Below are 16115 nucleotides of genomic sequence, written 5' to 3'. Positions count from 1 at the left end.
CTAAATCACTTCAGCCTACAAGTTGTCAAGAGTGGTAGATGAGGTCTATTACAAAATGCATTATTTGTTGGATAGATAGGAGATTAAGAGTCAAAAGGCCTTAAACAGAGTTACTGCACAGTATAGAAGAACCACTAGTAGATTACATGAAACAGGGCACAAGATTAGCAAGGAAAGCTAATCTTTATATTAAAGCTAGCAAAGAAACAGTTTAGATTAGAAGCTAGCAAAGAAACAGTTTAGATTAGAAGTCAATGTCATTTACCACCGAAATGACAGTAGTGTACAGAGAGTCCTTTCACTCAATCCTCAGCAGGGTAAGCACAAAGAGCTGGAGTCATGACTTTGGGGAGAAAGCTCCACATGTTTCCAGGGAATGTGCAGAAGATTTCTGCTTTGTGAAAATTTGGTGTAGCTTTAATAGTTTGTAAAGTGAAGCATCTGTCAGTCGGAAATTCCTGCTTATCTTTCCACATGTGGTTCCACAGCAAGATGTTCACTGTCACCTAAAAGCATCAATTCCATGGTGCTGAAATAACTCACTGCAGGGCAAACTGTCTTGACTGAGTCATTGCACCAAGGCTTAGGTGAGCTTATGTGAGATGCCCTGAGTTATTTCATCAGCTAACAAGCAGCAGATATGCTCTTGTGTGGTGGGGGAAGTAAAGATGAGGCATTTACTTGTATAAATAAGTCAAAAATTGCATCTTGAAGTCCATACTCCAAGTGTTTCACTTGACTGTTACCTCCACTTTTATAGTCAGGAAAGCTGAAAGGACACAAGGAATACAGGCAACCAAATGTTCAGAATTAAATAGAATCATAATATATAGCAAGTACTGAAGCTCAGAAAAAAAAATCAGGATATACCAATGTAATTGATATTGTACATTAAGACATAGCCTTTTAAAACATGATATTACTTTGTTTTATTTTAGAACTTTTAACTCATCATTACTGGATATGTTACTCTTCTCACTAAACATCTAGAGACTCCAGACTAAATTACTTGTCTAGGGTGAATACAACACTAAAATTTTCCCTGTTGGCACTCCATGCATTACTATAGAACTGCTTGGGGGAAGTCATCAAGTTCAGAAGTGGAAGGTCCAACATGAAAAACTCAGGTCTGTCTGTGAGAACATGGTACAAGTGACTATCTGTAGGGATAACTGGCGTCTCCATCATTATACTGAGCTACTTTGAACGAGGAGGACAGGTATGAATCTGCCAAGAGAGGAGCTGGTAGTCTGTCACTGCAAATGTAGGGGAAGGTCCAAGCAGGAGCTCTGACTGTGAGCCTGTTTTGCCCCAAAGTACATGAAGACCATGCAACAGTGGTGGCTCTTGAACAAAAAGCAGCAATCCAGAAGAACTTAAATAATATCCATTTGCTATCTGACTTCCAGGAGGCAGACACCTGCCTCCATGATGGTATCTTTGAAAATCTCTACAAAGCAATTTCTCAGAAGTCTGCAGTTACCAAGCTTCAGTGCCCCCCTTCACAATGCTAGAATGATGAAGTGCATTATTTATGGGTTCAAATGGTACATTCTTCTTCCAAAATAATTGTTGCATAATTGGGATAATGCCCTTGATTGTCTGCCTAAGTGAAACTTGGGTAGTAAATAACTCTTGGCTTTCAGCCATTTGATCAGTAGTCAGAGCTGACTGAAAACTTACCATCAAGGCATTCAAGAATAATTAATCTTTTAAAATAAACAAAATATGTCAGAGTAGTACTCCTCTTCCTTACAATATTTTATAGTACTTTAGATCAAAATAATTTTAAAATGCCTTTTCCCCCTTCTAAAAACTTTTGCAATAATGTACAAAGCCATTATGACAATATTTTCCACCTTTTCTCCTCAATCAACCTCTTCCCATCATCAATCCTCTTGTCTAAGTAGATGACAGTCAAGACTGCAATAGGGAGTGCATAGACAATAGGTCTAGTGTTCATGCCACTGCAGCCTTGGGAAGGTTTCAGAAGGAAGTTAAGAAAAGATCTCCAGATTCCAGAGAGCTTTACAATGTGAAACAGAGGAAACTGAATCAATTTGGCATCTAAAAGAGAGGGTTAAGACTGTGATAAATTTACTGGATGTATCCACAGTGCTGTAGTGGGGTCTCTGTAGCTGTACTGTACAGCCACAGCAACATGTGTTTGGCATGTTAATTAACTCTGAGTTAATTATCCCTGAGTTACTTAACTCAGGAGTTACCACAGCTTTCAGAGCAAATTTTGCAGAGAGCACCAAGTCCTGATTTTGCTGAACTGAAGGAGCAGAGAACTCATCTTGAGAAGTTTGAAGCCATTTTCTACACTGGAAAGGATTTTTTCCTCTTGACTTCCATGTCTAATTTGGAGAGGTTCCACTTTTGATAAATGTATGAAAACTATCCTTCCATCCTGCACTGAAAAATAAAATTTCAAATCTGGTCCTTAAAACACCTTGCAGAACCAGACCCAAGGGCAGGAACTGCACCACTAAAATATCATGGATTATGATATATGGAATACTTGTGAAACAACAGGTCAGCATCAACACATCAACAGTGCACACCTGAGCACCTGTGTGAGGGCAAAGACTCAGACACCTGTGACTGCATACAGATATACCTCTTCAGGCTCAGCATCTCAGGCACACTTGGAATATAACAGATCACTGCCTCTCTGTGCAGGATTTGTTTAATAGCAAGCTCTCACCTCTTGGCAAATCCCACAGTTTCTCATTAGCAGAATTACTAAGATATTCTCCCTTAAGTATCCAGCATTTCTACTGGCAGGGCTGAGCTCCAAACAAGAGCAGAAACATCTCCTATGAAGTTTTCAATAACTCAAGGGATTTAACACCTTCTGTTTTAGTACTCTTGAGCAGAGTCTGGATCTGTTGCTATCTGTTGCTATTTGTGTGGGCTGTATTTCCACATTTGTAAGACATGATTGCAGCAATTCTTTACATCACGACGATGTGACCTGACTAGATTTCAACAGAGTGAGCAGCTTTATGTTTCAACATTTTAGGAGAGATTCCCCCAGCAAAATGGTGATGTAACTATGGAAAGAGTCAATGACCAAAAGAACCCCTCAAAACCTAGTTCCATACATGACATTCAGGGGAGGCTAGAAGCTCCCTTTCTCCTCTCTTTCATATCTGAATATGTTAAATGAGGAAAACTCAAGAGGAAGTAGCTAGCAAAAGTGCAAGAGAGAATTATACAAGAATCAAAATATGTTAATGGAGAGTAATTTATACACAATAAAATCACTAGGTGAAACTACAACATGTATGAGGCTTAAGCTTATTAACTTGCCTTTCTATTGGTTTTCCCAATTTTGATAAAACAGATTAATCACTGTAGAGTTCCTCCTTTTTTGGAATAAAAGGGCTCAATATCCAGTCATTTTTATTTCCTGATTTCTCATATTTGTCTTGTTAAACGAGCTCAATTGTTTGTAACCTTACCCCACTGATGTCATGGCAAATATCTATCAGGCAATCACTTTTGCTCAGAACTGCTCAGCCTGCAGAGATTAATAAGATTAATAAAGACAGACCACATGGACATCCAACACCCATTTCTTAGCACTCTAAAAAACCTCCTGCCAAAAGACAGCCTTCAGTTGCTTCCTTTATCTTCCTCTACTATTACTTTTTCTCCATTTCTAAGCATCATCCATCATCATCTTAGCTCACACATGTTCGTTTTCCTTTGACTTCTCATGGTGGGATCATTCTCCTCCTTTTATAGGTGGGGGCACTGCAGCAGAATATGATGTCAAGATGAGGAAAGGTGTAGGCAGCTGTGGGCCTCCTCCAGAGTACAGGAGGAGGAGGATGACAAACATTAAGATACAACATAAAATTAGGCAATAAAAGAAAAAAAAAAATCCCAAAAACAAATAACCCCAAAAAAAGAAAAAACAAAACAATACCCCAAGAAACCAAAAAAAAAAAACCCCACCCCATCTAATTTGGCTTGGGCATTTGAGGAATCTAATGCTTTGAATACTTTCAGGGCATAAAAAGCATAAATAGTATAATCACTATTAATAGCTTTTCTGACATCTCGGTCATTCATGTTGAAGCTGTGTTTTATTTCACCAGATGGTAACCACAGAAACCAGAAATCAAACAAAAAAGAGCTCTCAGTGATAGAAGCATGGTGATAGGCACAGAATGATGCTCTCTGCCTGTTATCTGTGACCACCAGAAATACAGCCAGGAAGAGAGAGAACACCAGGGTTGCTTTAAGATGTGTATTAACTCTCAGGCTGTCAAAGCACAACACCAGAAATACATCTGCAGCAAACTCCTGAAACAAAGAATTACATTATGCAACACCTTCTGAGGATGAAACTGCATTTTTTTTCTCCATAAATGCAGCTTCATGATTTAGTCTCTCCTAAATGTTGAATATAAGCTGTCAGTAGAGAGAAGGCTCTAGAAAATAAGTAGCTTTGTGTGGTGAGCAGTCTGCAAGCTGCATGTACTTCTTGTGGCAGTGCACATAGACAAGAGTCACCCAAAACAAGCTCTCCTGATCTCACAGCTAGCTGGAAAATACAGAAGAGACACGTATTTAGTGTATTCCTGAACCTCCACTTCCACAAATACAAACTTTTTTTGTCCACTCATACATCGAACCTTTAGAGATAAAACCACCCAGATTTTTGCTGCTTTCTGGATACAAGAAACACAACCAGTGTAAGGGTTGCACATTAATTTTTGTTCGAGAAATGTTGGTCCTTTTGAAGTTCTCTAATTTGGAATAGAACAGTCACCAACATGAGCTATACTAAATAGCCACAAAGAAGTGTTTGTAACCTGGTTTACTTTCCATGCAGAGAGATTTAACTTAACTTCTGTAACAGAGAGATTTCTCTAGCAGAGAGAATCTTCTTAAATAGATAATTCAGAGAAGCACTTTGAACTCATGATTTCATGGCTCCTGCATTCTCTCTTAGTGAGGTCTAAATTTCCCTGTATGTGTGACAGGGGAGATGATATCTGTTCACACACATTTGAAGTAAACAACTCAAATATTTTAAAGTCTAGAGTACCATTTAAAAGCCAGCCTTGGTCAAGAGGCATCATACAATTGTTACATTTATTCTAGTTTGGTCAGTTTTGGTTGGGCTTGTTTTTGTTGGTTTTTTTTTTTTATATAAATTTATTTTCAGCATAAAATGTCTCCACTTAACTAAATTTTATCCATTTTCAATTTGCCTAATTTTGCATTTCACTCCTGCCCCATAACACTCCATCTCATTTCAGGGATAATTGTACCTGATTTCTTTATCCCTTCTCTCCAGATGCAGTAATTAGCAGCTCTGAGAAGTCAAGAGGGCAGCTCCTCACAGAAACCTTAAGAATAAGTGATTTAAAAAATTGTATAACAAACTATTCTAGATATAAAAATTAAATTTCCCCCTGAGCTATAAGGTTTAGGAGCTGAACATTTCTTCTATACTGTTGAATAAAAAAATTAGTTTCTGTTACAGGTTTCTAAAGAAAGTGCTGTGACAAATATGCTACAGATTTCTGCTGAAGTGATTTGGGCTGGCAGTGCAGCTCATTGCTTCTTATTTTCTTTTCTCATTTCATACCCAGCCAAGATGACAAAAGTATAAAATCTTAAAGTAAGTTTTCTCAAGCACATAGCATGTGGTTCAGATAGACATGGAATGTTTTTGGAAATCCCCATTTTCCTGATGAAAGATGAAGTGTCACATTAATGGGGATTCCTGCAGCTCAATGGAATAAATGCTACATCTGTGATAACCAATAACTTAACCAATGAATGGCTAAAATGCTTTTTAGCTCCTAATCTGTGACCTACTGTTTAGGCTCCCATCAATCTCAGGGATTTTTTTCCCCACAGCTGAATGGAAAAAAACACATTTTTCTATTGAAACATAGGTAAATTTCACATAGGTAAAAAATTTGCTCTGTTCTTTTTTTCCTCTTTGCGAGTTTTCAAACGATGAAATCCTTCCTCTGTGTCCCTCAGCCAAGGGAACAGAAGTGACATGATGCTGATACATTTTAGAAGGACAAGGCACTTAGAAGGGTGGGTGCTGCCATCACCTGCCAAGTTGCTTCCCATGGAAAAACCAAGTCAGTGGAAGGGCTGGAAGCACAGGACAGGAAGACACTGCACTGCTGGAGAAGCTCAAGCTGGCTTCACCCTGATTCAGGGTGTCTTTCAGTTCAAAGGCAAAAAAGTTGGAAGGAAGCAACTTAGTTTTAAGAAGCTCATCACAAACCCCAGGAAAAGATGGATGTTTTGAGAATAAATTGCATCATCAATAAACAAAAGGATTTGTTTTCTAATTTTATGCTTAGTTGTACAGAACTTTCAGACAAGGAACTCAGTACTTTATATATCAGTATTTCAAATTACATGGACATTGACTTTCCAGAATGCTGGAAACTCACTGATGCGTTCAGCAGCAGAGCTGCTGAGCATCCCTGGAGTGCAGATTTGTTCAACCACTGGCCTCAGCCTCTTGAGAGCCTATAGACAACCAGATACTGAAATCTGCTAAAATAAAGCAGCTTTAGGCAAAAGTAATTGCGTTAGTTGCAAAGTTTGAGATGTCACCTGCAATTCAGTTTCAAAAGAGTAGAAATCTTTTTAAAACCCTGTTCTGGCTTGGCCCTGACAGATTGAAAGTGAAGCCAAGAGTGGGGTTACCCTCTGCACAGGGCATGGCATCACTGACTACAACAGTAACTCACAGGAAAAGAAGCAAACCCACCCAGTCAAGTTTCATGTAACTTTTTATTAAAATAGTACTTACAAATAACACATCTTATAAAATTACAGAGTCCAATTTTAATTATTGAATTTTTCAGCTCAGCATTAATATTGCCACATATTTACAGATGATGTAAAACAAGTACATTGGGATCTTTAATAGAAAATAAGCTTGTTTGATGGAACAAACTATCTTATGTATCTATGCAAAAAGCAATTTTTTTCCAAACAAGAGCTACAATTAAAACTAGCCACTACCTTAAACTAAATACTAACTAAATCTCTAAAACATAGAAATGGCTTCACATAAAACTATTCCATGAGAAATGGACCTAACATATGTTACTATATATTACTACTATATTTTGTAATATTAATTATATTACTTATATTGTATTGTATTATATTATATTATAAACATACATTACATAATTATTATATAACAACATATATTACAAGAGAGATCTATGTGATGGATTGCAGCTGGTTCCGTATTTTAACATTAAACAGTTGCAGCACTGGAAAACCCATAATAAAAGTTCATATTTTAAAATTTCAGTTTCCTTTAGGAATCCAGACAAGCTCTTTTCTTTGGCGATGTCCCATCATCTTCATCATCAGGATAACCAAATATTTCACATAGTCCTCTCTGCCAATTAGAAAAAGGTAAAAAAATGAAATTCCCACATTGAAAAAAATACATGCTGCACATCTGTTTTGCCCCCAAGTCTTAGGGGTGAGCAATAAAATTCTTGCCACAGTTTTCTGTAGCTGCTCAGATTCAAATAATGCTCAGATGTAAAAGGCATAAAAGAGGCATCACTTCCTGCATTTTGTCTGCTTAAAAACACTAATTAATTCCCTGATGGGGAATAGATTCCAAAAAAGGCAATCTCATCTGTACATCACACACACAGGGCACCAGCTGGGCAGGGAAGAAAGCCAAGGAGTAGCAACAGTTCAATCATGCAGAAGAGACAAAATTAACCTGTGCTCACCAGATTAACAGCAGACTCCAGTCCCACCTTATACTCCTTGAACCTTACCCCAGCTAGTCAGAGTTTCACTCTTGGTGAAACTAGTCAGTGACTGGGATGAATTTGTCCCTAACTAAGGTACCCTGTACAAGGCTATTGCTGACTGTGCCACATTACACCCAGTAAAGCTCCACGAGGCTGCTCTGCTGTCCTGTGTGAGGACAGGAGCTTCCATAAAATTCTCTCCCACCTTGGGGGCTGTCTCCACTGTGGTCAGGGTTGTGTACATTGGAGAGGAGCCTTTGGAGCTTGCTGGTGACGTTGGAGCTGCCTTCTCTTCACCTTCACGGAACTGCACATCTTCATCCACCTGTGAGACTACTGCTTCTTTGACAAATGTCTCACCAGGCAACATGAAGGGGACACTGCAAGAGACATAGGACAAGTGATTGAAGTTTTGCCTGATGTTTCAGACTCAGCCAGGTCATAAATGGCTTCCAAAGCTTTAGAATTAAGTGACTTGGTGAAGACAGCTCCATCCCTGCTTCCACCCTCACCAGAAGCTTCACAATTACCCAGGTGATAATGAGGCAGACTGAATCCTAACTCAGAAGAACAAAGCAAGATTCTGCTCTTCATAAGCTGAGAATTTTCTGAGCAGAACATTTAATCTACTGACCACATCAGCCCTACTCAAAGAAAGGTAGATGGAGGTTTACTCTAACTTAAGAAGTTTTCAGCAAGAATGTAATCTAACCCAAATCCCAGCCACCTGCTTCTGCTGCTTTATGGGAAATTAAAAACCAACCAGCAGGCCTGCAGAATGGCAGTCACAGGCAGCCTCATAAGACAGAAACTGGGCCATACCTGTTCAGTTTCTGGTTTTGCCGGTCTTTTTCTTGCTCATATTTTGTCTTCAGTCCCTGGAATGTGTGAATGCTTTTGACAGATTCCAGTGCATCAGAGAAGTTCTCAACTATATGTGCAATAAGGAACTGAATATCCTCCTGAATAAGAACAAAATAGGGTTTCAGTCTCAAATGTTCACACACAGAAAGTCAGAAAGCTTTTAACTTTATTTTGGAAAGTAACTGATTCCTTGTCCAGAACCAAAATATTCTTGTCAAGAACAAATGGGAAGCAATCAGATTTATTCTTAGGGAAAAAGCTGAGATCTAGAAAGAATTATTAAACTTCCCTTAGAAATGGACAATAGACAATAAACATCCCAGTCCCATTTGTGACCCTTCCAGTAAAATAGGATGTTTGCTATCCTGGAAAATCTGCCTTTTGCCTCTTGGCCTGAGAGGTCATGGACATGTTGGTGCTGAGGCTGCTGCTGGACTCACCTTTCGGATGAATTCAAACAGCTCCAGCGAGGCAGACTTGAGCAGGTTGCACTTATTCCTGTTGTCCAACACAGTATTTACAACGGGTTCAAACAGGTTTCCCAGAGTGATGTAATGGTTATAAAGTTCATCTTTCAGGCCAATTATTCTCCTCATAAAGCGAAGAGCACCTGTGTGAAGAAAAACATTCAAGCATTCAACAACCACATGCCAGGCTCTCCCCTTCTTGTGGAAGAGTTGAAAAACCTGGTGTTACCCCAAGAGGAATATGCACCCCTAAAGTGCAGAAGCAGATATGTTGATAGGTCACCTTTCTTTCCTTCTTGGACTTTCCTGAGTATTTGAAGGTCATCAGGAACCATGGATTTCTTTCTCAAGTCCAGCAGCAATGCATTCCAGCATGCATGAAGTTAAACTAGTAACTCCCCACCGTGCTTTTGTCCTTGCTCCCCTCCCAGAACCAGCCCTAAGTCTTTAAAGATCCTGGTTCACAGAATTTCATTCACTCTCCACAAGGAGAACCAGATTTAGGACATTATTAAGAAAGGACACAATTTCCACTGAAATGAGGCAAGAAATCTAGTTACAAAGGATCCTCTCGTGAAGATTTGAAAGGATCCCTGTAGACTTCAAAAGAGGCAACTGTGCTTACAGACAGCTGCTACCTCCTTTTTTCCAAATTACTTAATTGTAGTCTGTAAAACACAGCAAATGAACAGGAATTCTGAGTTCAAGTGTACATTGGTACTGGTACACCTTCCACACAGGACACACAAAGCCTTGAAAAAGGAAATCCTGTCAGTTCCATACTCACACAAGGCCAGAAATTTGTGTTTGGATTTCATCAAGACCAGTGTTCTTCTTAGGAGATCTTTCTTGATAATGAAAATCTTCATGTGATACTTGTGCTGCTCCACACAAAAAGACAACAGCTCCAAAACTGAGGCTAGTATTTCTGCTGTTTGATAATTATCTACAAGAAAAAATAATGCCATAAGTTGTACAAAAAAATAAATAATGTACTGTCAAAGTACACTGAGCTCAGTTGCTATTGCAGTTCCTGACGTATTTTTAGTGGACTTTTGTTTTACTGGTTTACTTTGGGAAGCAGGACATTGGCTCAGAACAAAACAACAAACACAACTGCAGCTTTTTTGCTTTCACAGTAAATATTCTTTAAAATTAGACTAGTAAAACCATGGCATTATTCTCAATATACATGAAGGAAGTATATCTTTACAAAGTACACGATCAAGCTGTGTCAGCATTCACAGCTTCAGGAAAGGGCTATGGAAAGTCCTGCCCCCAGAATCCCTGTCCCTGGAGGAACAGCAGCTTGCAGCAAGTGTATTCCCAGCAGGCATCACAGGTCTATTGCTGTTACCAGGACTGTAAGACCCTTCAAAGGGAAAAAAATTTAAATTGTCATTACCTATTTTATACCATTCTTCTGATGTATCAGCCAGAAGCGGCGCTGTGAGAACATGAATGTAACGGTCGTAGAAGATATCGAGAAATTCAAATACTTCTAAATTCTAAAACAACAATAATTTCATTAAACACTGGCATTCACATACAACATTTTAAATAAAAAAGAGTAGTAACAGAAGAAATAGCCTACAAAGAATTCTACTGAGTTCTTTGGATCTGCAGCACTGTCTTCACACAAGATCAATTTCTTTATTTTGGGACAAACTTGTGTTTCTTGTGTCTCCAAACAAGCTAGCTATCATTAAAAGAATTCCCAGAATACTGGAAAAAAACATCAATGACTCAAAGTGCTTGACAAAGTGTCCTTAAACCATTCTGAAGCGTACGTAGTTTTGCCCAGAACAACCTGTAAACCATTTTACAGATATTCTGGTACGTAACAATTGTATTAAAATCTTTCAAGATTTATCATCCAGATGGAGAGAGCTATGGTCAGACAGTGCTATGGCACTGACACGTGGGATTGTGTGGTTTGATACTGGCACGATGCCCCAGACACATGCCTTTCAGCAGCAAAATTAGCATATCTTTTGCTTATTTAAAGTTGCGATCAGACCACACTCCACTCAATTTAAAAAATCCTATAATTTTTTATCCTCTGCCCACAATAACAGCAATAGAGAATATCAGGCTTTTAAGTTTGCCAAGACAGTATCACGTTTTCTGCCATTCATGTTCTCTTACACTAGCTATGGCCAGCATTTTCTCTGGATCAATCAGGGCACACAAAATCTCCATTAACTGATTATCTCCTCCAAATTCAGGGTCAGGACAACGGATTATCTGCTCAATGATCTCAGTGATGAGTTGGGTATCCTGCAAAAAAAAAACCAAAGAAAGAGATCACAAAATAAGTACTCACAAGAATGGAATGAGTTCCCCACTTTCTGCATTTTTTAAAAAATGAAAATTAAAACAAAACACAGAAATTTAGGTTTTCTTTTTCTGGTTATTTTCCTGTTTGCCCTAAAACTGGTATATTCAACAAACTCCAAACCACCACTTTTACTTACATTCTCATTCTGCTGGGCCTCTTGCATTACAAATTGTTGGATGGTGGCTGGACTAAATTCTACTAGATAAGACAATATATCTGTAGCAGCAGATCTAACTTGCTGATTATCCATTCCCTCACAAAAAAAAAAAAAGAAAGATATTAATTTGTTAGAGTAAATAAAGTTTGGTATTTATTATCACGTGAAGCTGCAAAGAGAAGGCAGTTTAAAAACTGGAGAACATTTTGTTACAAAAATTTTCATGAGAAGCACGATAATATGGTTACAGAAAAAGAACAAGGAACCAGGCAAATCCTTTCCCTACTATTTTCCTCCTTTGGAAAGGAGACAAGGCTTTCTGGGTATTTGAGAGCCCTAACTTAGCCTGGAAACATTCACAACGTCCTACTTGCTTGAATATCTAAGACTTTATTGATTTTCTATGCCTGCTATCCACAATTTATTAATTTTGTACTAAAGGACCAACTGTACAAACCACGGTGTGCCACAGTTTCTGTGCCCATTTACAGGCGACAAGAATCCAGAACTTTCCTTAAGGGATGTGGTTTTATCTGATAAAAAAACAACAATCAAGCTTCCACATGAAAAAGTCTTTTTCACCTTTTGACTACCTTGTCACAAGGACTTCACGGCCCTCAGACTTCTCCATCATGAAGTCTGAAAAGTAAAAATAGTAAGAGCAGTCAAGCCAGGCTACTCCAGAGCAGAACTGTGGGCAGCTTCTGGATTCTGGACATTACCAGAAACCTCCACTCTCAGCAGAGCAAAACTCTCCAATCAGACTTACAAAAAGGTGCTCAGCAGATTAAAAAAAACAAACAAACAAACAAAAACACAAACAAATAAAACCCAAAACAAAAACAAAAAAACCAAACAACAGCAACAACCACCAAAAAAAAAAAAAAAAACAGAAACAAAAAAAAAAAAACGCTATATGGCTGTGGGCTTTTCTAGCTTTATTAAAACCAGTTCTATGTTTTCACTTACCATTAACATTTCAAGAATTGGAAGAAATCCCAACTTTGCCAAAGTTTGAAGAAATTCATCTCTTTTCTCAGGTACCGTGAAAGAAAAGGCACAGAATTCCTTGAAAAACTTCATCTGGTGCACAGGAAAAAAAAAAATGTGTATTTGAGTCAGAAAATTCTCTGAAAGGAGGAAACAGTTAAAATTTGTACTGGAGGCTGTACTGCCTGATTCTCCAAAAGTACTTCTAAGACTGCAGAACTCTCAGAACAGTTTCACTTTCTACTTCATCCCTCTCATTTAAAGCCTTTGAGGAACCACCAAGACTGCTGACTTACCAATTCACATTGTTGCTCACCAGCTGTAGCTTCATTTTTTAATTGTGCAAAAACTTCAGGCAAAAATTCCTCATCTTTCTGTGGAGCACACAAAAAGAACACAAATTACTCAGTGCCTTCTGGAAACTGAAAATATGATCTTTCTAGGATCCCACACTGCACAAAGTCAAATTTTCCACACTGCCATTATTTTTATCACAAAGGAGGCAAATGCTAGAGCACCCATCCAGCAGGATCATTCCCAGTCTTTCAGCACTCCTCCTGTGCAGCTGAAGCAGCTCCAGGTCATCAGAGCCACAGGTAAAGCTGGGCACAGGGGATGATCCCTAAAGCTGATCCCTAAATTCGTCTCTACAGCGTGACATTTCCTCTCCTTCTCTGCCATGCCACCTCTATGATTTGCAGCTCTGTCAAACCCCACAGACTCACTGTGGGATTTGCTACACCCACACATGCATCAAAAGGACAAAAAAGGACAGCCCTAATTTGTTTCAGACGCCCTCACAGCACTTTGCACATAAACTTCTAGGGAAGCAAGTGGTACATTTCTGATGTAAAAAGTGCTAGCCAAGAGACAGCTTTGGCCCTACTGTACCTGCACCATTCATACTACACTGTGAACATCCCAAGGGGATCAGTTTGCCTCTTTTGGATCTGCAGCATTGCAAAGCACCTTTTCAGTCCATCTCTGTGATGGGGACTCCATTAACAGATTGCAATTTGGCTGCTGCCACATTCTCCTGAATCTCACTCGCAGTAAAACCAGCTCTGCCACATGCAGGCACTCTGCTTTGCCAAGATAGGGGACTTTTGTGACTATTATTTGCTTTTCAGATTCACATCCTCTACTGCTATAAGATATTTAAGGATATATAGGACAACACTACACTTCTTGTAAAGCATTTCATTCTTTAGACTCCAAGAAACCCAGGAACATTATCATCTCTCCAGTGTTTTGGCACTTTCTGCCATATCTGTCCACCCATTTCTCTGCACCCTTTTACATGGAAAACAGTGCAATAAATGTCCCTGGAATGAAATACCAGAAGTTACATGTTCCTTGAATGCTTATACAAAACCAGCTCCAAAGGTTTGCTTGGCAATCAAAGAGAAGGACTATATCTTGTTAGAGGCCATAAAAAGTATTAAGATATTCACCTGAAATTTATCATTTTGAAAATACAAAAAATCCAAGGGATCAGAAAGAAGGGAAAGCATTCAAAATGTTGTGCAAATGAAAGTGCCTGTGATTAACTTATACAGTGTTCACCAGCTTTAAATCATTTCCAAACTACAGCCAGAGGGATCACTACAGATCGCATCTAAGCCACATTAAAAACCACTTACCTGCAATGCATGTAAAATCTCCTCTTTGCTGGAGCTGATGAAGGAATTGAGAGTAGAAAGAAAATCTGCTTCAAAATCCGACGAATTAGGCATGATGATGGCGTGAATGTACTGTGCCCGGGACGTCTGGCGGATCTTTTGCCTGAGTTCAGGATCTCTGATAGGAATAACCTCCTGAAGCTTTGCTGTTTTGGTCAAGATTTCCCTGTGCCATCCTGGCTGAGCCAAACAAGGATCATATTCAAGGCATCCAACAACATCCAGAATACACTCATCAGAAAACATCACCTCAAAGAGAATGGCTTTGTCCAGGTACAAAATTCCTCTCACAATGTCAAACAGAAGGTGCAAGCCTTCAGTGTTCTTTACACTCTCACAGACTTGGAAAAGCTCTAGCAGCTTTGGAATATAGCCTTCATTCTTCAAGGCCAGTGCTAGCTTTTGCTTACGGATGCGTGAGAGGCGAACAGAAGCCACTAGGTCTGCAATCTCTCCAAGTCTGTGGAGTTCACAGGTGGGAAGGTCCACCGAATGACAAATTCTACCCATGGATTTAGGCATTCCTCCTCTGACTCAAGAAGGTCCTGGGTGACTGCCGGAGAATGACACCAATACCCAAAGGGGACGAGAGGGAAGCAAGACAGGAGCCCACTCTGCGCTGTCCTCCTGATGCTCTGCCCCTCCAACTGCCTCAGGCGTTCTTCAGTCATTGTGGCATCACCTGGATCGGAGCCTGTGATTGGTCCGTCCCTCTAACTCCCAGACTCCAGAATGTTGGGCTCATGACTGTCCAGCCACTGACCAGTGGCTGTTTAGAACTTCTAGAGCCCCTTCCAGTACCTGCTGGGGGCCTGTAAGAAGGCTAGAGAGGGCCTCTTCCCAAGGGCAGGCAGGGAAGAGGGGGAATAGCCTTAAGCTGTTTCAGTTGGATATTAGGAAGAAATGCTGGACATTAAGAGTGGCCAGGCACTGGCACAGGTTGCCCAGAGAGGTTGTGGCTGCCCCATCCCTGGAAGTATCGAAGGCCAGGCTTGATGGGGCTTTGAGCTATGAAGATGTCCCTGCCTATTGCAGGGGTGTTGGAACCAGATGAGCTTTTAGGTCCCTTCCAAACCTAGCTCTGATCAAATTGTCATCATGGAAGCATGCTGGGACACTTCCCAAACTGCACTGCAGCTGAGGGCTATGGGCTTTTCAGAAGCAAGAGGCTGGGAAGGCAGGGGTTCAGTGTTAAGGAAACTTCCCTGTCCAACCACCCAAGAGCCACTCTGGAGTCAGTCCCACATCACCTCATGTGGGATCAAAGGCCTTCCCAGCTGTATCCTCCACTCCCACAAAGTCAGACCAGGTTTCCTTACAAGTTTAGCCCTGGGTTTCCCATAGCAGAGTCTCAGATGTCCAGATCCTCAAAACAGTTTAATCATGATGCAGTAACTAAATAAACAAAATAACAACTCAAGCCGGTGCCTCTGAGGAGGAACTTGAATAAAGAAACTCGTGTGCTTTTATCCCCTCACCATCTAAGGTCATGAAGGTCTGGGCTCATCAGCTCCTACTGTGTCTCTGAGTCCCCTGGCTGCCCCACAGGACCCTGTGCCCTTTGTAATGCAAAGGGCAGCTCATGACCTCTTGCCTTGGGCTTGGGCTCCTGCCCTCTCAGAGCTCAACCTGCACTTTGTACTGCAGCTGCATCCCAAGTTTCCTGCACTGAATGTATTCTTTAACACCTACCTCACCAACATCTGCTGAGAAAGTAACACAGCAGGCTGCAAGCAAGGGCACTCCTGGAGCATGTAGAGGACAACTTCCTGATCCAGGTGTTAGACAAGCCATCCAGAGGTTGTGGATGCCCCATCCCTGGAA

The 16115-nt window shown here is 40.1% G+C and overlaps 1 protein-coding gene across 2 annotated transcripts; it reads right to left on the bottom strand.

The window, feature by feature from the left end:
- Positions 1-6902: 6902 nt before the first annotated feature.
- LOC128785084 (serine/threonine-protein phosphatase 4 regulatory subunit 3B-like) lies at positions 6903-14893 on the bottom strand. Of its 2 annotated transcripts, XM_053937242.1 has the most exons (12): positions 14798-14893; positions 14253-14467; positions 12906-12983; positions 12589-12702; positions 11599-11715; positions 11270-11401; positions 10527-10629; positions 9909-10067; positions 9095-9264; positions 8613-8752; positions 7996-8170; positions 6903-7417 (listed from the first exon to the last, which is right to left on the bottom strand). In XM_053937242.1, the coding sequence occupies exons 1-12, from the start codon at positions 14811-14813 to the stop codon at positions 7334-7336; spliced, it is 1503 nt and encodes a 500-aa protein (XP_053793217.1). In that variant the 5' UTR covers positions 14814-14893; the 3' UTR covers positions 6903-7333. The 2 variants fall into 2 exon arrangements, with proteins under 2 accessions (XP_053793217.1, XP_053793216.1); XM_053937241.1 differs by having other exon boundaries at positions 14253-14893.
- Between the last annotated feature and the right edge of the window lie 1222 nt (positions 14894-16115).

This window comes from Vidua chalybeata, chromosome 3, assembly GCF_026979565.1.
Source record: "Vidua chalybeata isolate OUT-0048 chromosome 3, bVidCha1 merged haplotype, whole genome shotgun sequence".
Lineage (NCBI taxonomy): Eukaryota > Metazoa > Chordata > Aves > Passeriformes > Viduidae > Vidua > Vidua chalybeata.
Note: the sequence above shows the minus strand (reverse complement) of the source record. Positions and strands in the feature narration are given on the sequence as shown.

What these genes read in the sequence shown, in the direction of transcription:
- LOC128785084 (XM_053937241.1), bottom strand. Translation starts at nt 14,813, where the DNA reads ATGCCTAAATCCATGGGTAGAATTTGTCATTCGGTGGACCTTCCCACC. An exon ending in AGAAGAATGGTATAAAATAG is followed by an intron (nt 10,068 to 10,526) that starts GTAATGACAATT and finishes TTTTTCTTGTAG; the next exon opens with ATAATTATCAAACAGCAGAA. An exon ending in ACACAAATTTCTGGCCTTGT is followed by an intron (nt 9,265 to 9,908) that starts GTGAGTATGGAA and finishes TTCTTCACACAG; the next exon opens with GTGCTCTTCGCTTTATGAGG.